The following is a 22,157-nucleotide window of genomic DNA, read 5'->3' on the forward strand; positions in this document are numbered from 1 at the left end:
TATTTTTTCCACAACTCTACAGCAACATGAACAGTGTACCATTAAATATTTAGAAGCATGCTTATTTTCCCCAAGTGAACTCGCCCTGGTTCCTCTCACGCAGTCGAGTGACAGCGCACGCTGTCGTTTCAGCACCAGTGCAGAGTGGACATCGCTCACTTGAGCCGCTGCCACGTCCCCACTCACTATTCAGAAAAAGCGTGTGGACAGGACAGCACTCTCAGTCTGAGTGTATTACCATCATCTTTCTATTCACTCTTTTAGCATGGAGAACTGTTCTGACTATAGGTCACTGTGACTGCCTGGGCTAACGGCTCTATTTTAAAATCTTGTCATTGACATTTTTCATATTCTCATTCTCCTCTCTTTTTTCCCTCCTTCTTCCCCAGATTCAAGGATGAAAGAAAACAAGCACAAATGTAGACTGTAACTTTTCCCCATCCGGATTGCCTGTTGGACAAATTGGAACTCGGTGGAACTCTCGTTAGTTCAAAATGGAGAAATCCTCAACGGGATTGAATAAGAATGGCTCGCGATCGACCGCATCACTACCCCCGGAACCGGCGTACATAATCCACAGCAAGTCATGCTACCGCCGGGTAAGGCTCAACGTTGGGGGTTCCACATGAGGTCCTCTGGCGAACGTTGGATAGGTTACCACGCACCCGGTTAGGGAAACTACGAGACTGCAACACCCACGACTCACTCATGGAGGTATGTGACGACTACAACTTGGATGAGAACGAGTACTTTTTCGACCGGCACCCAGGGGCGTTCACGTCCATTTTGAACTTCTACCGGACCGGTAAGCTCCACATGATGGAGGAGATGTGCGCCCTGTCGTTTAGTCAGGAGCTGGACTACTGGGGCATAGATGAGATCTACCTGGAGTCCTGTTGCCAGGCCAGGTACCACCAGAAGAAAGAACAGATGAACGAGGAGCTCAAAAGAGAGCAAGACACCTTGAATGACAGAGAGGGAGAAGAGTTCGACAACACGTGTTGTGCTGAGAAACGAAAGAAACTCTGGGACCTTCTGGAAAAGCCCAGTTCGTCTGTCGCAGCTAAGGTAACCTTTAATTCTACATATCACATGTGGACAGTATGCATTTAACTTGTTTATCATGACTTATTTTTATTGATAAAAATGCACCACGTTATAGCAGTGGTAGAGAGAGAGAGAGAGAGATAGAGAGGGAGAGAGAGAGACAGAGAGAGAACTGATAATTAAACATGTGTGACTATTGACTAAATTAATCAGAATTAGGAAAGTCAATCAGAAAACAGTCATAGCTTCTGTGCGGTCATGATGGGTTTATTATATTAGGGCCTTATCAGGCCTGCTGAAATACAATCACTATTCCTTTGCTGTGTTACATCAACGTAATACCAACCATGAGCCCAGTCGTGATGTGATCAGGTTGTAAACTGGAATGGATGAGCTCAGCCAGCATTGCTCATTACTTCTTCCTCTAAGGCCATGTCAGGAGGGCTCAGCTAGAGCTAGCTTTCTTCACGCTGCTCAGAGAGCGAGAGAGCGAGAGAGAGAGTTTTAAATAATCTTTATTGGGTCTGGGGGCCCACCACACAATAAATACTCATACAAAACCACAGTTACACATCAATTAAAAACACAACTCCAATTCCTCCTCCACAGTAACTAAACACAATAGCCTCTGAATACCCATATACTCAAAAACAGATCAATGTTGTTGACAAGTTTATAATAGGCAAACTCAACCCTTAGTCTCGCTGCCAACATTCCCTCCAGCATTCCCACCACATCCACAGACCCCTGTCCCTGAATACTGTTCTTTCGGGTCTTCCACATCGCTAATTTTGCTGCCCCTAACGCAAAATTAAGCAACACAACTACACCCTTTTGACTGAACCTGTACATTGGCCCAAATATATACAGTTGGGAAGAGAAAACCTCTCCCAACGTTGAGAACCAATCAGTTCAATCATCCTGACCAACCTGGGACACAGTAAAAACAGATGTGCCAGAGATTCAGACTCGGCACAGAATGGACACCCCTCCCCAACAGTAGGGTCCAGGTGTACCAGATGCATGTTGGTGGCTATAGCTCCATGTATTATCCTCCATTGGAGGTCAGCTGTCCTCTTATCAATAGGCAGTTTGTATAATGATCGCCAACAGCCTTTTGGAGAGGCACCTGGACCAAGCACACCCGCCCACCTCATCGATTTTACCCCTTCCAGGGAAGAGGCATGGGACACCTTTACACATATTCTGTACCTGGCCTTCTTTCCCACCTCCTTGAACTCCCCCAGCTCCAGGGTATCGAAGGAAAACAGCATCCCCACATCCTCCTCGAATGCCCCCATCGCAGCACTAACAATCAGTGCAGGGAACACATAATCCAGACCCTCCTTCCACCGATCAGAATTGGAAGTGTCAGTCACATACTGGAGATGAAGCACTGGCAAGGAGTCGCAGACCTCAGCGACGACCTTCCTCAGTAGGCGAGATGATCGGATCCCCGCTCTTTCTACCAGCTCCTCCAACGATCTGCTCCTGCTCCGCATCAGATGACCCAGCTTGGTACACCCCACGCCTAACAGGCATGAACGTAGGCTTGCTGAACCCAAAACACGGGACTGGATGGCAGTATTGTGAAAAAGAGGCTCTTCAAAAAGCCACATCCCTGGTGGCGTGCCAGCCTTACGGGACTTGACAAGGACTCTCCAAGTCTGCATAACAGACTCATAAAATGGAGTCAGGCCAGACAAATCACCCCCCTCCAGCTTTAAGAGGAAAAGGTGCTTGTCTAAGCCCAAACAGCCCGCTCTCCTCATCAATACGTAGGCTGTTTCGACCCAGCAAGAACCGTCTCTGTACAACAATCTCTGGGCTGCTTGAAGCCGGAAAGCCATGATTCTAGAGGAAATGTCCACCAGGCCTTGCCCACCCTCATGCAGTGGCAGGTGCAGGGCTGCAGCTTTAATCCAGTGTTGTCCAGACCAGAAGAAATTGACAAGAGTCCTCTGAAGCTCTTGTATCAGACCCTTTGGTGGCTGCAAAATCATTAGTCTGTGCCACAGGGTAGAGGCAGCAAGATTATTAGCTACCAGGACCCTTCCCCTATAAGACAGCTGGGGCAGCACCCATTTCCATCTTGACAGTCTGGCACACACTTTCTCAAATACACCCTCCCAGTTCTTTTTCTGAAAGACATCGGAGCCTAGAAAAACCCCCAAAGTCTTCATCGCATCTCTGCCCCACTGAAGCCCCCCTGGTAATTGTGGAGCGGACCCCGTTTGAAGCTGACCTGCCCACAGCGCTTCACTCTTTCCCCAGTTGACTCTAGCTGAGGAGGCCCCCTCATACAGCTTTAAAGCGTTTGAGAGAACCTTAACATCCTCACCCCCTGTAATAAAAACAATCACATCATCTGCATACGCAGACAGTGCTATCGTGGGACCCTTCATTACACCTGGCACAGAGAAACCAGTAAGCTTCGCTCTTAAAAAACAAAGCATTGGTTCAATCGCCAGACTATATAACTGCCCTGAAATTGGGCATCCCTGGCTGATGCCCCTTTGGACAGGGATAGGGCAACTCAAACCACCCCCCACCTTCACCATACACGAGGCCCCAGCATACAGTAAATTCATCCAAGACAAAAAAACATCCCCAAACCCAAAGGCTTTCATCGTTTTAAACAAGTACTGGTGGTCCACACGATCAAAAGCCTTCTCCTGATCCAAAGAAAGTAAACCCACATTTACATCAGACAGTTTACAAATGTCTAAAACATCTCTTATCAGAAACAAGTTGTCAAAAATAGAGCGATCAGGTACACAGTAGGACTGGTCCTTGTGGATCAATAATCCCAGATACTCTTTCAACCTGTTTGAGAGACATTTAGAAACAATTTTGTATTCAGCGCACAGAAAAGCAACAGGTCCAATTTTTTATGAGAGCCAATCCCCCCTTTTTGGCAACAGTGAAAGCACCGCACGTTGACAGGATACAGGAAGAGAACCCTCATGAAAAGATTCACACACCATTTCATAAAAATCCCCCCCAATAGACCCCCAAAAGTGCTTATAAAACTCAGATGGTAAACCATCGATGCCAGGGGCTCAGCCTGTTGAGAGCTGCATAACTGCTGTGGACAGCTCTTGCAGTGTAATTTCAGAGTCCAATGCGACTCTCTGCTCAGGTCCCAATTGAGGAAGACCGTGTAACAACTGTTCAGTACACAGAGAGTCACAAGCCTTATAGAGGGCCGAGTAGAAATCCAAGTCATGTTGACGCATTTCAATGTCATCCGTGGTCACCTTCCCATCAGGGAGACGAAGGCAGACCATCTGTTTACGTTGAAATGTCAACTGTCCTAGTTTTTTTTTTAAACGCTAGGAGCATCCATATCCTTGAGGGAAGCGAAACGAGATCTAAACAAGGCACCCTTCACTCTTTCATGCAGAAACGACCTCAGTTTATGTCTCTTGTCCTGTAAGTTCATGACTAGTCCAGGGTCATTCTGAGTGAGCAGCTTCAATTCAATAGACTTGATGTCCTGTTCAAGGGCCTGATAGTCTCTTTAACTTCAATTTGAGACAGAGCAGTATAATGTTGACAAAATACTTGTATTTGGGCCTTCCCAACCTCCCACCATTGTCTCAAGGACTCAAAATTCCCTTTCGTAACCCTCCATTTTTCACAAAACAACAAAAACCTGTCACAAAACATGACATCATGTAACAATTTAACATTAAAATACCAGTAAGGTGATGACCTTTGTGGACAGGACAAGTGAATATCAACAGTAACAATATGATGATCAGAGAAACCCATAGGAGTAATGGCACACTTTCCAACATTACTACAGTATTGCTCAGATACATACAACCTGTCTAACCTTGCTGCACTGACATGACCTTCATACATTTTTTGCCATGTGTACTGCCTAACTTTTGCATTCCTTACTCTCCACACATCAGAAAGCTCAAACTCAGTTAATAGGCCAGACATGCAAGTGGCTGACCGCAGGTAAGGTTCTTCAGCGGTGCGATCAACAGTAAAATCCACTGTACAGTTCCAGTCACCCCCTAAAACCATACACCCCTCTTGATCACACTGTCTTGAGGTTTCCTTTATTTGATCAAATATAGCAATATGCTCTCTACCCTCATTAGGAGCATAAACATAAAAAAAATAACTAAAAAAACATAACATCCACCTTGACCAATAAAACTCGACCCTTGACAATCTCTGTTGTAGATACCACAGTCACCCCTAAACCTGAGGAAAACAAGATTGCCACCCCAGCACTGAAATTAGTACCATGACTGAGTACATGCTGCCCCTCCCACCACATACCCCAGTCAACCTCATTTTCCTCATCACTATGTGTCTCCTGTAGGAAAACTACCTTAAGCCTTTTCTGTTTTATTACTTCTAATACCCAAGCCCTCTTATTCCTGTCCCTTCCCCCATTAATATTGAGAGAACCTACCGTTAGTACCTCCATATAGAAAAGAGAAAAGAAAAGCAGAAGAAACCACAGAGAAACCAAGGAGAAAAAAGACACCCTATGAAGCATGAAGCATGATCCTCATCATTGTTTTAATCTTCTCTTATTAACCTGACCACGTCTCCCACCACCTTTTGCTGCTGCAGCAGCAGTAATACATTTCCTCAAGTGAAACCGCTTCTTCTCACTCAATTGGTCTAACCCCACCGTCTTCTGTAACATCACAGCTGACCTCACAAACTTATCAACATCAAAATAATCTGCCAATTTGACAGATTTCCCAAAAGTCTGATCCAGAAACTAATTTACCTCCTCTAGATCGTAAATTGAGTCCTCACCAGCAGCTATCATATCAAAAGAGATATCAATATCCTTCTCCTGATCCTCAGCTGAGACCACAGACAACTGACTCCCCTCTACCACATCCCTTTCAACACTCCCCACTTGCACCTCATTACTCGTACCAGGCATCTCCTCCACTACCTGGGAGACTAGCCCCACCTGAACCTCATTACTCGTAGTGGGCATCTCCTTCACTACCTGGGAGCCTAGCTCCACATGAACCCCAGCACTCGTAGTGGGCATCTCCTCCACTACCTGGGAGCCTAGCTCCACATGAAAACCCTCCTGTACCTCATTACTCGTAGTGGGCATCTCCTCCACTCCCTGGGAGCCTAGCTCCACATGAACACCCTCCTTTACCCCAGCACTCGTACTGGGCACCTCCTCCACTACATGGGAGCCTAGCTCCACATGAACCCCCTCCTTTACCCCAGCACTCGTACTGGGCACCTGCTCACCAGTCTGAGGAACTGGCTCTTAAGATACATCCTTACCTTCTACAACAATACTTTTCTGCTGCATAACATTTCCCTCTAATGCAAGTTGCAACTCCGTGCCCTCAACACAGATAACTTGTTCCTCAACAACAGGTGCTTGTGGCTGCTCTACCGCTGTCGGTCCACCTCTCCCTACATCAGTGGGTCCAGTCGTTACGATGACCACCTGCGCCCCTCCCTATGCCTTCTCCCTTTTCGGGCAAGCATGTCGCTTATGACCAATATCCCCACACTCAAAACACTGTTGACTACCCGTACTAGCATAAGCCATATACATTCTATTGTCATACTTGATTTTAAACAATAACTCTAAAGTCTGCTCCGGTGAGTCCAAAAACATAAACACCTGTCGCCGAAATGACATAACCTGTTTCAACGCCGGGTGTTTGCAACGGGACAACCTTAATTGAACTGGCGAACTTCCCAAAGCGCAATAACTCGCGCTCCAATGGCTCATTTGGAATAAACGGAGGTACATTTGAAATCGTTACCCTTGTTGACGGAGAAAAAAAGCAGCGTAACTTGAATAAACATTCCTTTAAGAAGTACGCCATGCTCAACCATCCGATCAACCAGACACTCTTCTTTAAGAAGTACGCCATGCTCAACCATCTGATCAACCAGACACTCTTCTTTAAGAAGTACGCCATGCTCAACCATCCGATCAACCAGACACTCTTCTTTAAGAAGTACGCCATGCTCAACCATCCGATCAACCAGACACTCTTCTTTAAGAAGTACGCCATGCTCAACCATCCGATCAACCAGACACTCTTCTTTAAGAAGTACGCCATGCTCAACCATCCGATCAACCAGACACTCTTCTTTAAGAAGTACACCATGCTCAACCATCCGATCAACAAGACACTCTTCTTTAAGAAATACACCATGCTCAACCATACGATCAACAAGACACTCTTCTTTAAGAAATACACCATGCTCAACCATACGATCAACCAGACACTCTTCTTTAAGAAATACACCATGCTCAACCATCCGATTAACAAGACACTCTTCTTTAAGAAATACACCATGCTCAACCATCCGATCAACCAGACACTCTTCTTTAAGAAGTACACCATGCTCAACCATCCGATCAACAAGACACTCTTCTTTAAGAAATACACCATGCTCAACCATACGATCAACCAGACACTCTTCTTTAAGAAATACACCATGCTCAACCATACGATCAACCAGACACTCTTCTTTAAGAAATACACCATGCTCAACCATCCGATTAACAAGACACTCTTCTTTAAGAAATACACCATGCTCAACCATCCGATCAACAAGACACTCTTCTTTAAGAAGTACACCATGCTCAACCATCCGATCAACAAGACACTCTTCTTTATGAAATCCACCATGCTCAACAATCCGATCGACAAGACACTCTTCTTTAAGAAGTACGCCATGCTCAACCATCCGATCAACAAGACACTCTTCTTTAAGAAATACACCATGCTCAACCATCTGATTAACAAGACACTCTTCTTTAAGAAATACCACCACCGCTTTATTCATCCGGGATGCATAAGCAACATTCTCATAGCCTACCTTCTCTCCTACGGTGACCAGAAACTCCTGCACCGTGACAGTAGCTTCAGTAACACACCTAAAGTCGTGCCGAAGTGACAGGGACGGCGTCCCCATTCGGGCTGCCTTCCCCGCCAAAATCAGGGTAATTTCGATACGAAAAACAAATACTTAATTCTATCACAAGAAAAATAATAACCTTAATCATGCACAGAAGAAAACCAAAAAAAGACACCAAGAAATAGAAAACCGAAAGAAAGTTGTGAATATCTAACTCTCCACAAAACACGCAGTCCTTCGCTCATACAATTCCCAGCATGCACCAAACACTCCCAGCATGCAGAGAGAGAGACGGAGAGAAGTGGAGAGGTACAGAGATGGAGAGACAGAGACAAACAGTAGGTATAGGTATTGAGTACACACAGCAGAACACTGAATATTTCCTGGAGAAGCGACCTGGGGGAACAGAGCAAAGAAGTGTGTCTCTCACTCCCACCTGGTTCTTAGCTGGACTGGAGGGATCAAACATAATCCTCCCTCCTGCTAATGACATTTAAAGGGTTAGTAGTACGCACTGCCTTGTTTGCAGACTTGGGTTCAAATTATATTTGAAATCTTTCAAGTACTTAAGCTGTGCTTGATTAAATGTGCCTGGCACAATGGAATAGGCCCGAAAGTGCAAACCCCATCCCATTTGGCAGGTTCAAGCTAATTAAAAGTATTTGAAAGATTCTCCCTCCACCACCCCTTCTCATGATGTCAAAAGGAGCACACACTTGTAAAGGGGTTACCATGAATTTGACAGTAGCTTACAGGCAGCTCGGTGGGAAGTAAAATTCTGTATTTCATATTAGAGTACTTATAATGTACAGTAATATAAATGCAGTATCAAAGCAAGTACTGTGTAAGGACACACAGTACAAAACCATACAATTGGCTGTATTATACTGTAAAAAATGTTATAAAAATGTAAATACTACCATAATTGGAATGAATGAATGAAATCCATTGGGGGGAGGGGTTAGAATTTCACAGTATTTTCCTGTAATTACAAGAGGTTGTTGCAAGCAGGTTGGCTGTTAGGTAAAGTGTTTACACATTACACTATGTTACAGTACATACAGTACCAGTCAAAAGTTTGGACACACCTACTCATTCCAAGGTTTTCCTTTATTTACACTATTTTCTGCATTGTAGAATAATAGTGAAGACATCAAAACTATGAAATAACGCATGAGGAATAATGTAGTAACCAAAATATAACCAAAATATATTATATATTTGAGATTCTTCAAAGTTGCCACCCTTTGCCTTGATGACAGCTTTGCACACTCTTGGCATTCTCTCAACCAGATTCACCTGGAATGCTTTTCCAACAGTCTTGAAGGAGTTCCCAAATATGCTGAGCACTTGTTTGCTGCTTTTCCTTCACTCTGCGGTCCAACTCGATGCAACATATATAGCCTCGTACAAGGCATGCCTCAAAATATGTTATTGAGCCAGAAACAACAATACCATACACCCACTAGTGGTCAAAAGTTTTTTTGCGCGCCAAAGTTATGGTACGGTACTGTATTATGTGCGGTGGAATTACAGTACCATTCGAAATACAGCAATGTTTTGCTCCGCCCACATCATTTTCCCACAATGCTTTAGAATTTACAGTTTGCTGCAGTAAAACGTTTCAGAGTATTTTACTGTTGATAATACCCTAAATTAGCACACACTGCTTTATTGTGCGGCCTGTAGCTGTTCTTGCCTTGTTTTTGAAATAGAATTAGAGCAGGAGTCGATGTCGCTGCTGAAGCTTTATAGGAGGTAGCTACGCTACTGTATATGTGAGGGCTGTCAGTACTTTACAAACAGACCGTGGAGTAGATGAGATCAGTGAGTATAGTGTATCAGCGTAATGACTCGTTCACATAGGCATCAAGGAGATGCAAAATCAATGTTTATCAGGTTAACTTGAGGTTATGTTGTAGTGCTACTATAAGATTGTAAGTAGGTTGATCTTATACCGTTCTGTCTTAGTTATTCTGACATTGGCGATTGACCTCTCTTCAATCACCTCTTCAATTAATAAGTCAATGGAGAAACTTCAGGCTGGTCAAATTCCCTACCTAATTAGACATTATTGATATCTTGTAAGCTATTGATATTAGAAGTATTGAAATCTCTATCATGAGGACTAGATTTTTTTACACCAGTACTTCCTTCGAGGGCAGGCTGACTGTGTAGTTAACAACCCATTGACGTAATTTCTTGATGTAATGCCTGGCTGCAGCGCTTTCAGTCAGATAGCCGTTTGGCCATACTGGAAATGTATGTCACTCCTCGGAGTCTCTGGAGATTGTAATGTTGCCTGGACGATGTGTGTGCCAGGAAAAATGGCAGCCTCTACACAATATGTGGGAGTGTTTATCGATTCCTAATTAGTTTAAAAGGACAAATTAAAACCACAGACCGACACTACTAAAAGCATTAATACAGCTGATGCATTTCTCCTACCAACCTTGTTTCAGTTGGCAAACTGTGTACACTGTGGGCATGTTGAGTTGAGTCTCACCAGCACCTTAAGCCCCAAGCCCTTCTGCTTGACTTCACCTGTGTCCCTGTGAACGTACCACTCTCCTTGGCTAATGGTGTGATCATCGAACACACACACACACACACACATTCGCACACACACACAGCTAACCTTGTGGGGACACACAATTCAGTCCCATTTAAAATCCTATTTTCACTAACCCCTAAACCTAACCCTATCCCATACTCTTACCCTAACCTTAACCTTAACCCTAACCTTAACTGAAAAACCTAACCCTAAACCTAACCCTAGTTCCTAACCTTAAAACTAACTTTAGCTCCTAACCCTAACCCCTTAATGTAATTCTAACCCTAACACTAATTAGAACCTTAACCCTAAACACCCTAGAAATAGCATTTGACCTTGTGGGTACTAACAAAATGTTCCCAGTTGGTCAAATTTTTGTTTGTTCTTGTGGGGGCTTACAAGAATAGTTAAACACGTCCACACACACACACAATAACCCATCAACAGATGGTCACCTGGCAACAATAATATAATTTTATTATCTTTATAAAAGGGTTAGTCACAGAACGACAGTTCGTGTGTGTGCGTTTGTGTGCATGTGTGCGGGTGTACTGTATCCGTGTGTGTGTGTGTGTGTGTGTGTGTGTGTGAGAGAGACAGAGAGAGACAAAGAGACAGAGAGAGATTGAGAGAGAGCGTCACACTTCATTCTGACTCTTGCATAACTTAGTTAGCCAATGCCAGTGGCTGCATGCCAAGCACTAAGATGTGTAATTACATTTTTAAACATTAATGCAGAAGAGGTGCAGTGACCTTCAGTACTCTTCACTTACTGTAAGCATGTGTCCCCAGTCAGTACACAAGAGAGACATTTAAAACATTGATGCTATTTATGTCTGTGCCTGACTTACCTTGTCTCTCCTTTAGCATCTCTCCCTTCTTCTTATTTTCTCTTCCTATCACTCTCTCGCTCAGTCTTTCTCTTTGACTCTCTCTCTCTCTCTCCCTCTCTCTCTCTCTCTCTCTCTGAGTCAATGACTTTGGCATGAAGTGAACATTTATTCGGTATGAAAAACCATAGAGGGAATATGTACTCTCTCTCTCTCTCTCTCTCTCTCTCTCTCTTTCCATCTCTCTCCTGGCCACAGGCAAGTCTGCCTCAGTCTCAAATCAGATTTGGGTCTATGGCCATACTACACAATGAGATTGTGCTTGACCGCAGGCGTATCATTGTGTCTGCTCCCAGCCTAGACCTGGCTTTTTTTCACATTCACTTCTATTAACCTAACAAACCTTACCATGGCCCGGCAATGTCAATAAACCATATCATTTAGTGGGATAGAGTAATGCATTCAGTGGAACAGAGCAATACATGTGATGGTTTGGTTAAAATTGCTGTAAGCCTTAGAGCCTTAGAGAGTTATGTTCCATGCTGTGACTACACAGATCTCTGGAGGACTGATATGTAGTCTGACTCATAGCTGTTATCTGATAATGACATGTAGTTGTGGTTGGCTGTGTGTGCTGCTGAGATGTGACTTGTCTGATTGGTCACAAGATCATTTGTGCCTCCATCCTAGGAGGGGGACGTAGAGCCCCTGACTGTTTCTCTCACTGACTGTCACTGACTATCTCAATCCAATACAGTACTGCCCTATCCCCAACTTGATTGTGTAAGTTTAAGGTATCATAATACTCATTAACTTTCTCAATACTCACCTTATTGTTTGCTTTTGGCTTTTTTTTTAGCTAACTGTAGGGCAATGATGAAATGAACTGTCTCTGAAAGCTACCCTCTGACACACTAAACTGATGTTAAGTTGAGAAATGGAATGAAATACCTAGATGAGTTTGGCTCCAGGGAAGTGTTCAGAGCAAACATAACAAACAAACATAGAAGGAATAAAAGTGCCACATTTGCTTGGTTTTGTCCCTGTCCAACTGAGCAGTGGGGAATTACAGCACTGTCAACTGTCATTGTGCAGCAGACGTCCAGGCAACAAATTCCAATTATGCCTTTCTCATGTCATACTTTAGATGGCAAATTAAAGCTGTTCGTCTTCATTCCCACTCATAAATCCGACGGACATCTGGCCTGACACCAAGCTGTGAGTCGGCTGTGTGTGTTTCACTGTGTGTGTGTTTTTCGCTGTGTGTTTCGCTGTGTGTGTGCGTTTCGCTGTGTGTATCGCTATGTGTATCGCTGTGTGTGTGTGTGTGTGTGTGTGTGTGTGTGTGTGTGTGTGTGTGTGTGTGTGTGTGTGTGTGTGTGTGTGTGTGTGTGTGTGTGTGTGTGTGAATAATCACTTATCACGGTGCTCCCAGCCTGATCTCCTGCCTCTCTGCCTTCCAAGGGGTTAGTGCATTCCACAGATACAGGCCCCTAACATTTGTGCAGGGGGAAGATTGAATGCCCAAGCGATTGCTGCTGCTTTCGTGGCAGACGCGCGATCTTGGCGGTCTCTCCCCTCATGGCGTTTTTCCATCAACAGCAGAGCAAGTGGTCTGTAAGGGCAATGTCCCCTTGAATCAGAGTTAGAATCATAGGCTTCATCCCAAATGGCAGCCTATTCCTTATTTATCACGATATAGTGAATAAGGTGCCATGTGGGAGGAAGCCAGAGGCAGAGCGAGTGCATCCTAACTCCTGAAAGTCAATAGGGACTGATCAGATCCAAAGACTTGAACCGTTCCTAGACCTTATTTTAAAAACCATATCACCCTTTTCCTTTAAGTAACTCTTAGGGAATCATGTGCAGACCTTTTACCAAGTCTTATAGGGTATCATGTACAGACCTTTTACCAAGTCTTATAGGGTATCATGTACAGACCTTTTACCAAGTCTTATAGGGTATCATGTACAGACCGTTTACCAAGTCTTATCGGGTATCATGTACAGACCTTTTACCGTCTTATAGGGTATCATGCACAGACCTTTTATCAAGTCTTATAGGGTATCATGCACAGACCTTTTACCAAGTCTTATAGGGTATCATGTACAGACCGTTTATCAAGTCTTATAGGGTATCATGTACAGACCTTTTACCGTCTTATAGGGTATCATGTACAGACCTTTTACCAAGTCTTATAGGGTATCATGTACAGACCTTTTACCAAGTCTTATAGGGTATCATGTACAGACCTTTTACCAAGTCTTATAGGGTATCATGCACAGACCTTTTACCGTCTTATAGGGTATCATGTACAGACCTTTTATCAAGTCTTATAGGGTATCATTACAGACCTTTTACCGTCTTATAGGGTATCATGCACAGACCTTTTACCAAGTCTTATAGGGTATCATGTACAGAACTTTTACCGTCTTATAGGGTATCATGTACAGACCTTTTACCGTCTTATAGGGTATCATGCACAGACCTTTTACCGTCTTATAGGGTATCATGTACAGACCTTTTACCATCTTATAGGGTATCATGTACAGACCTTTTACCAAGTCTTATAGGGTATCATGTACAGACCTTTTGCCAAGTCTTATAGGGTATCATGTACAGACCTTTTACCAAGTCTTATAGGGTATCATGTACAGACCTTTTATCAAGTCTTATAGGGTATCATGTACAGACCTTTTACCAAGTTTTATAGGGTATCATGTACAGAACTTTTACCGTCTTATAGGGTATCATGTACAGACCTTTTACCAGGTCTTATAGGGTATCATGTACAGACCTTTTACCAGGTCTTATAGGGTATCATGTACAGACCTTTTACCATCTTATAGGGTATCATGTACAGACCTTTTACCGTCTTATAGGGTATCATGCACAGACCTTTTACCAAGTCTTATAGGGTATCATGTACAGACCTTTTACCGTCTTATAGGGTATCATGCACAGACCTTTTACCAAGTCTTATAGGGTATCATGTACAGACCTTTTACCAAGTCTTATAGGGTATCATGTACAGACCTTTTACCAAGTCTTATAGGGTATCATGTACAGACCTTTTACCGTCTTATAGGGTATCATGCACAGACCTTTTACCGTCTTATAGGGTATCATGCACAGACCTTTTACCGTCTTATAGGGTATCATGCACAGACCTTTTACCAAGTCTTATAGGGTATCATGCACAGACCTTTTACAGTCATATAGGGTATCATGCACAGACCTTTTACCAAGTCTTATAGGGTATCATGTACAGACCTTTTACCAAGTCTTATAGGGTATCATGCACAGACCTTTTACCAAGTCTTATAGGGTATCATGCACAGACCTTTTACCGTCTTATAGGGTATCATGCACAGACCTTTTACCAAGTCTTATAGGGTATCATGTACATACCTTTTACCAAGTCTTATAGGGTATCATGCACAGACCTTTTACCGTCCTATAGGGTATCATGTACAGACCTTTTACCAAGTCTTATAGGGTATCATGTACATACCTTTTACCAAGTCTTATAGGGTATCATGCACAGACCTTTTACCAAGTCTTATAGGGTATCATGCATAGACCTTTTACTGTTTTATAGGGTATCATGCACAGACCTTTTACCGTCCTATAGGGTATCATGTACAGACCTTTTACCAAGTCTTATAGGGTATCATGTACATACCTTTTACCAAGTCTTATAGGGTATCATGCACAGACCTTTTACCGTCCTATAGGGTATCATGTACATACCTTTTACCAAGTCTTATAGGGTATCATGTACAGACCTTTTACCAAGTCTTATCGGGTATCATGTACAGACCTTTTACCAGGTCTTATAGGGTATCATGTACAGACCTTTTACCAAGTCTTATAGGGTATCATTACAGACCTTTTACCGTCTTATAGGGTATCATGCACAGACCTTTTACCAAGTCTTATAGGGTATCATGTACAGAACTTTTACCGTCTTATAGGGTATCATGTACAGAACATTTACCGTCTTATAGGGTATCATGTACAGACCTTTTACCGTCTTATAGGGTATCATGTACAGACCTTTTATCAAGTCTTATAGGGTATCATGTACAGACCTTTTACCAAGTCTTATAGGGTATCATTACAGACCTTTTACCGTCTTATAGGGTATCATGCACAGACCTTTTACCAAGTCTTATAGGGTATCATGTACAGAACTTTTACCGTCTTATAGGGTATCATGTACAGAACATTTACCGTCTTATAGGGTATCATGTACAGACCTTTTACCGTCTTATAGGGTATCATGTACAGACCTTTTACCAAGTCTTATAGGGTATCATGTACAGACCTTTTGCCAAGTCTTATAGGGTATCATGTACAGACCTTTTACCAAGTCTTATAGGGTATCATGTACAGACCTTTTATCAAGTCTTATAGGGTATCATGTACAGACCTTTTACCATCTTATAGGGTATCATGCACAGACCTTTTACCAAGTCTTATAGGGTATCATGTACAGACCTTTTACCAAGTCTTATAGGGTATCATGTACAGACCTTTTACCGTCTTATAGGGTATCATGTACAGACCTTTTACCGTCTTATAGGGTATCATGTACAGACCTTTTACCAAGTCTTATAGGGTATCATGCACAGACCTTTTATCAAGTCTTATAGGGTATCATGTACAGACCTTTTACCGTCTTATAGGGTATCATGTACAGACCTTTTACTGTCTTATAGGGTATCATGTACAGACCTTTTACCTTTAATCTAAGCTAGATGCCCTCAATCTCACACAAATCATCAAGGAACCCACCAGGTACAACCCTAACTCTGTAAACTATGGCACCCTCATAGACGTCATCCTGACCAACTGGCCCTCCAAATACACCTCCGCTGTCTTCAACCAGGATCTCAGCTATCACTGCCTCATTGCCTGTATCCTCTACGGAGCCGCAGTCAAACGACCACCCCTCATCACTGTCAAACGCTCCCTAAAACACTTCTGTGAGCAGGCCTTTCTAATCGACCTGGCCCGGGTATCCTGGAAGGACATTGACCTCATCCCGTCAGTTGAGGATGCCTGGTCATTCTTTAAAAGTAACTTCCTCACCATTTTAGATAAGCATGCTCCGTTCAAAAAATGCAGAACTAAGAACAGATACAGCCCTTGGTTCACCCCAGACCTGACTGCCCTCGACCAGCACAAAAACATCCTGTGGCGGACTGCAATAGCATCGAATAGTCCCCATGATATGCAACTGTTCAGGGAAGTCCGGAACCAATACACGCAGTCAGTCAGGAAAGCTAAGGCCAGCTTCTTCAGGCAGAAGTTTGCATCCTGTAGCTCCAACTCCAAAAAGTTCTGGGACACTGTGAAGTCCATGGAGAACAAGAGCACCTCCTCCCAGCTGCTAGGTAACACGGTCACCACTGATAAATCCATGATTATCGAAAACTTCAATAAGCATTTCTCAACGGCTGGCCATGCCTTCCGCCTGGCTACTTCAACCTCGGCCAACAGCTCCGCCCCCCCCGCAGCTCCTCGCCCAAGCCTCTCCAGGTTCTCCTTTACCCAAATCCAGATAGCAGATGTTCTGAAAGAGCTGCAAAACCTGGACCCGTACAAATCAGCTGGGCTTGACAATCTGGACCCTCTATTTCTGAAACTATCTGCCACCATTGTCGCAACCCCTATTACCAGCCTGTTCAACCTCTCTTTCATCTCGTCTGAGATCCCCAAGGATTGGAAAGCTGCCGCAGTCATCCCCCTCTTCAAAATGGGGAGACACCCTGGACCCAAACTGTTACAGACCTATATCCATCCTGCCCTGCCTATCTAAGGTCTTCGAAAGCCAAGTCAACAAACGGGTCACTGACCATCTCGAATCCCACCGTACCTTCTCCGCTGTGCAATCTGGTTTCCGAGCCGGTCATGGGTGCACCTCAGCCACACTCAAAGTACTAAACGATATCATAACCGCCATCGATAAAAGACAGTACTGTGCAGCCGTCTTCATCGACCTTGCCAAGGCTTTCGACTCTGTCAATCACCATATTCTTATCGGCAGACTCAGTAGCCTCGGTTTTTCGGATGACTGCCTTGCCTGGTTCACCAATTACTTTGCAGACAGAGTTCAGTGTGTCAAATCGGAGGGCATGCTGTCCGGTCCTCTGGCAGTCTCTATGGGGGTGCCACAGGGTTCAATTCTCGGGCCGACTCTTTTCTCTGTGTATATCAATGATGTTGCTCTTGCTGCGGGCGATTCCCTGATCCACCTCTACGCAGACGACACCATTCTATATACTTTCGGCCCGTCTTTGGACACTGTGCTATCTAACCTCCAAACAAGCTTCAATGCCATACAACACTCCTTCCGTGGCCTCCAACTGCTCTTAAACGCTAGTAAAACCAAATGCATGCTTTTCAACCGGTCACTGCCTGCACCCGCATGCCCGACTAGCATCACCACCCTGGATGGTTCCGACCTAGAATATGTGGACGTCTATAAGTACCTAGGTGTCTGGCTAGACTGCAAACTCTCCTTCCAGACTCATATCAAACATCTCCAATCGAAAATCAAATCAAGAGTCGGCTTTCTATTCCGCAACAAAGCCTCCTTCACTCACGCCGCCAAGCTTACCCTAGTAAAACTGACTATCCTACCGATCCTCGACTTCGGCGATGTCATCTACAAAATGGCTTCCAAACCTCTACTCAGCAAACTGGATGCAGTCTATCACAGTGCCATCCGTTTTGTCACTAAAGCACCTTATACCACCCACCACTGCGACTTGTATGCTCTAGTCGGCTGGCCCTCGCTACATATTCGTCGCCAGACCCACTGGCTCCAGGTCATCTACAAGTCCATGCTAGGTAAAGCTCCGCCTTATCTCAGCTCACTGGTCACGATGGCAACACCCATCCGTAGCACGCGCTCCAGCAGGTGTATCTCACTGATCATCCCTAAAGCCAACACCTCATTTGGCCGCCTTTCGTTCCAGTACTCTGCTGCCTGTGACTGGAACGAATTGCAAAAATCGCTGAAGTTGGAGACTTTTATCTCCCTCACCAACTTCAAACATCAGCTATCTGAGCAGCAAACCGATCGCTGCAGCTGTACATAGTCTATTGGTAAATAGCCCACCCTTTTCACCTACCTCATCCCCATACTGTTTTTATTTATTTACTTTTCTGCTCTTCTGCACACCAATATCTCTACCTGTACATGACCATCTGATCATTTATCACTCCAGTGTTAATCTGCAAAATTGTAATTATTTGCCTACCTCCTCATGCCTTTTGCACACATTGTATATAGACCCCCCCTTTGTTTTCTACTGTGTTATTGACTTGTTAATTGTTTACTCCATGTGTAACTCTTTGTTGTATGCTCACACTGCTATGCTTTATCTTGGCCAGGTCGCAGTTGCAAATGAGAACTTGTTCTCAACTAGCCTACCTGGTTAAATAAAGGTGAAATAAAAAATAAATAAATAAAAATGTACAGACCTTTTACCAAGTCTTATATTAGGGTATCATGTAATGAGTACATAATATAGAGTTTATATTACATCATATATTCCTGTAAGCTATTGATTGCTTGGTGCTGAATCAAACCTGAATAACGAGTTGCACACAGTACATTTGGCCTCGCCAACGTTCTTCTCATCTTTGTCCACTATAATATTAAAACTTGTCCCTGAGGACAGTCCCCTTGTCAGCTTAACTTTAGTCTTTCTTCTTTAACTTTTGTTTTAAACACATTTCAAGGTAAGACCCAATTGCAGACAATGTCAAAGTAACAACAGTTTATTTATCCAACAGGGGCAAGCAAAAGACAGGTCAAGGGCAGACAGGGGTCAGTAATCCAGATAGGTGGGGCAAAGGTACAGGACGGCAGGCAGGCTCAGGGTCAGGGCAGGCAGAAGATATCAAAACAGGATTAACTATAAAACAGGAACAATCGAGAGACAGGAACAGAGGTCAAAACGCTGGTAGGCTTGACTAAATAAAACAAACTGGCAACAGACAAACAGAGAGCGCAGGTATAAATACACAGGGGATAATGGGGAAGATTGGAGACACCTGGAGGAGGGTGGAGACCATCACAAAGCCAGGTGAAACAGATCAGGGTGTGACAGTTCTACTTAAATGAAAAATAACTACATCTTCGCAATCAACGTTAGCCTAGGCCAAGGCTCCTTTTACTCACTCTCTCTCTCTCTCTCTCCTCAGCAGCAGATGCAAATGAGGTGAGCAGCTAGAACCAGTTTCAGCTGGACATAAGCTATACGGTTTTATGGAGTTGCAATTGGCTGACATGGATAAAAAGCTGGAGCAGTTCTCATCACACAAACAGTAAATTAACAGAGGACAGGACCAATTGGGTCCAGTCAGTAAATCAACTTGAATTGCACATACCCGATACCTGTGGCAATTATATCAGACCCGATCTTGATCCAGGACAAAAGTCAGAATTTAGGACCCAGACCCAGATCCAGAATTTTGGATCTGTTGGACCCATGAAGACCTCTAAGAGAGAGTAGAGAGTAAAGGGAGTAGATAGTCGAGGGAATAGAGAGTAGAGGGAGTAGGGATAAGAGAGTAGAGGGAGTAGAGGAAGTAGAGGGAGTAGGGATACGCGAGTAGAGAGTAGAGGGAGTAGAGGGAGTAGAGAGAAGAGAGGGAGTAGAGAGAGTAGAGGGAGTAGAGAGAGTAGGGAGAGTAGAGGGAGTAGAGGGAGTAGAGGGAGTAGGGAGAGTAGAGAGAGTAAAGGGAATAGAGAGTAGGGAGAGTAGAGGAAGTAGAGGGAGTAGGGATAAGCGAGTAGAGGGAGTAGAGTGAGTAGGGAGTAGAGAGTAGAGAGAGTAGAGGGAGTAGTAGAGAGTCCCTCTAGTAGAGAGTCCCTCTACCCCCTCTACTCTCTACTCCCTCTACTCTCTACTCCCTCAACTCCCTTTACTCTCTCTACTCCCTCTACTAGAGAGAGTAGAGTGAGTAGAGAGAGTAGAGAAGAGTAGAGAAGGTGGAGAGGGTAGAGGGAGTAGAGAGGGAGTAGCGAGTAGAGGGAGTAGAGGGAGGAGAGAGTAGAGGAAGTAGAGGTAGGGAGAGTAGAGGGAGTAGAGGGAGTAGAGGGAGTAGAGAGAGTAGAGAAGGTGGAGAGGGTAGAGGGAGTAGAGAGGGAGTAGCGAGTAGAGGGAATAGAGTAGAGAGAGTATAGGGAGTAGAGAGTAGAGGGAGTAGTGCGAGTAGAGGGTAGAGGGAGTAGAGGAAGTAGAGGGAGTAGAGGGTAGAGGGAGTAGAGGAAGTAGAGGGTGTAGAGGAAGTAGAGGAAGTAGAGGGAGTAGAGGAAGTAGAGGAAGTAGAGGGAGTAGAGGAAGTAGAGGAAGTAGAGGGAGTAGAGGGAGTAGAGGGAGTAAAGGGAGTAGAGAGTAGAGGGTAGAGAGTAGAGAGAGTAGAGAGTAGGGAGAGCAGAGGGAGTTGAAGGAGTAGTGAGTGTAGAGGGAGTAGAGAGTGTAGAGGGAGTAGAGAGTGTAGAGGGAGTAGAGAGTTTAGAGGAAGTAGAGAGTGTTGAGGGAGTAGAGAGTGTAGAGAGAGTAGAGAGAGTAGAGAGAGTAGAGAGAGTAGAGAGAGAAGAGCGGGAGTAGCAAGTAGAGGGAGTAGAGGGGGTAAAGGGAGTAGAGAGAGTAGAGAGAGTAGAGGGAGTAGAGGGAGTAGAGGGAGTAGAGGGAGTAGAGAGATTAGTGAGAGTAGAACTATTAGAGAGTAGAGAGAGTAGAGAGAATAGAGAGTAGACGGAGTTGAGAGAGTAGAGAGAGTAGTGGGAGTAGAGGGAGTAGAGAGAGTAGAGGGAATAGAGAGTAGAGAGAGTAGAGGGAATAGAGAGTAGAGGGTAGAGGGAGTAGAGAGAATAGAGGGAGTAGAGAGAGTAGAGAGTAGAGAGAGTAGTGCGAGTAGAGAGTAGATAGATTAGAGAGAGTAGAGAGAGTATAGAGACCAGAGTGTAGAAGGTGTAGAGAGAGTATTGAGTATAGAGAGTAGAGAGTAGAGGGAGTAGAGAGTAGGGAGTGGGGTAAGGAGAGGGTGGTGACTATGGACTTATTAGCCACATCCTGTCCATTATTCAGAGTGGATCTGTCGTGTTGTGCAGTGAGAGATGAGCAACCAGGCATCACCAATAGCACAACTGCCTGAGAGAGAACAGGGAGCCCAGCCTGGATAAGCGAGAGAGAGAGAGAGACTGAGAAAGACTGAGCTGCACTTCCTGCCAAATGTACAGGAAAACCACATTACAAATACATATTTCCCACAGACTCACAACGAATTTGAAAACAAAGCAAACATTGATAAACTCCCATATCTGTAAGGCGAAATACCTCACATCACAGCAGCAATATTTGTGGCCCGTAGCAATGAGAAGAGGGCAACCAGTGGAGCACAAACAACATTGTAAATACCACCAATATGTCTATTTTTATTTATCTTCCCCTACTTTTCTTACCATAACTATTTGTACTAAATCACTGTACATGGCTGATAATATAGTATAACATTTTAAATGTCTATCATTTTGAAATGTGAGATGTTTACTTTTCATTTCTAATAGTGTTTTTGTTGATGTTGTTTTTTTAATTTTTAATTTCACCTTTATTTAACCAGGTAGGCTAGTTGAGAACAAGTTCTCATTTGCAACTGCGACCTGGCCAAGATAAAGCATAGCAGTGTGAACAGACAACACAGAGTTACACATGGAGTAAACAATGAACAAGTCAATAACACAGTAGAAAAAAAGGGGAGTCTATATACATTGTGTGCAAAAGGCATGAGGAGGTAGGCGAATAATT

General features: G+C 44.0%; 1 protein-coding gene across 1 annotated transcript in view; it reads left to right on the forward strand.

The window, feature by feature from the left end:
* The first annotated feature begins 462 nt into the window (after positions 1-462).
* LOC109891607 (potassium voltage-gated channel subfamily B member 1-like) overlaps positions 463-22,157 on the forward strand; it is a 77,731-nt gene continuing 56,036 nt past the window's right edge. Inside the window, 2 exon segments of the mRNA XM_031825438.1 lie at positions 463-619; positions 621-1,068. Coding sequence (XP_031681298.1) covers positions 495-619; positions 621-1,068 — 573 coding nt within the window. The 5' untranslated portion in view covers positions 463-494.

The sequence above is a fragment of the Oncorhynchus kisutch genome, linkage group LG5 (assembly GCF_002021735.2).
Source record: "Oncorhynchus kisutch isolate 150728-3 linkage group LG5, Okis_V2, whole genome shotgun sequence".
Lineage (NCBI taxonomy): Eukaryota > Metazoa > Chordata > Actinopteri > Salmoniformes > Salmonidae > Oncorhynchus > Oncorhynchus kisutch.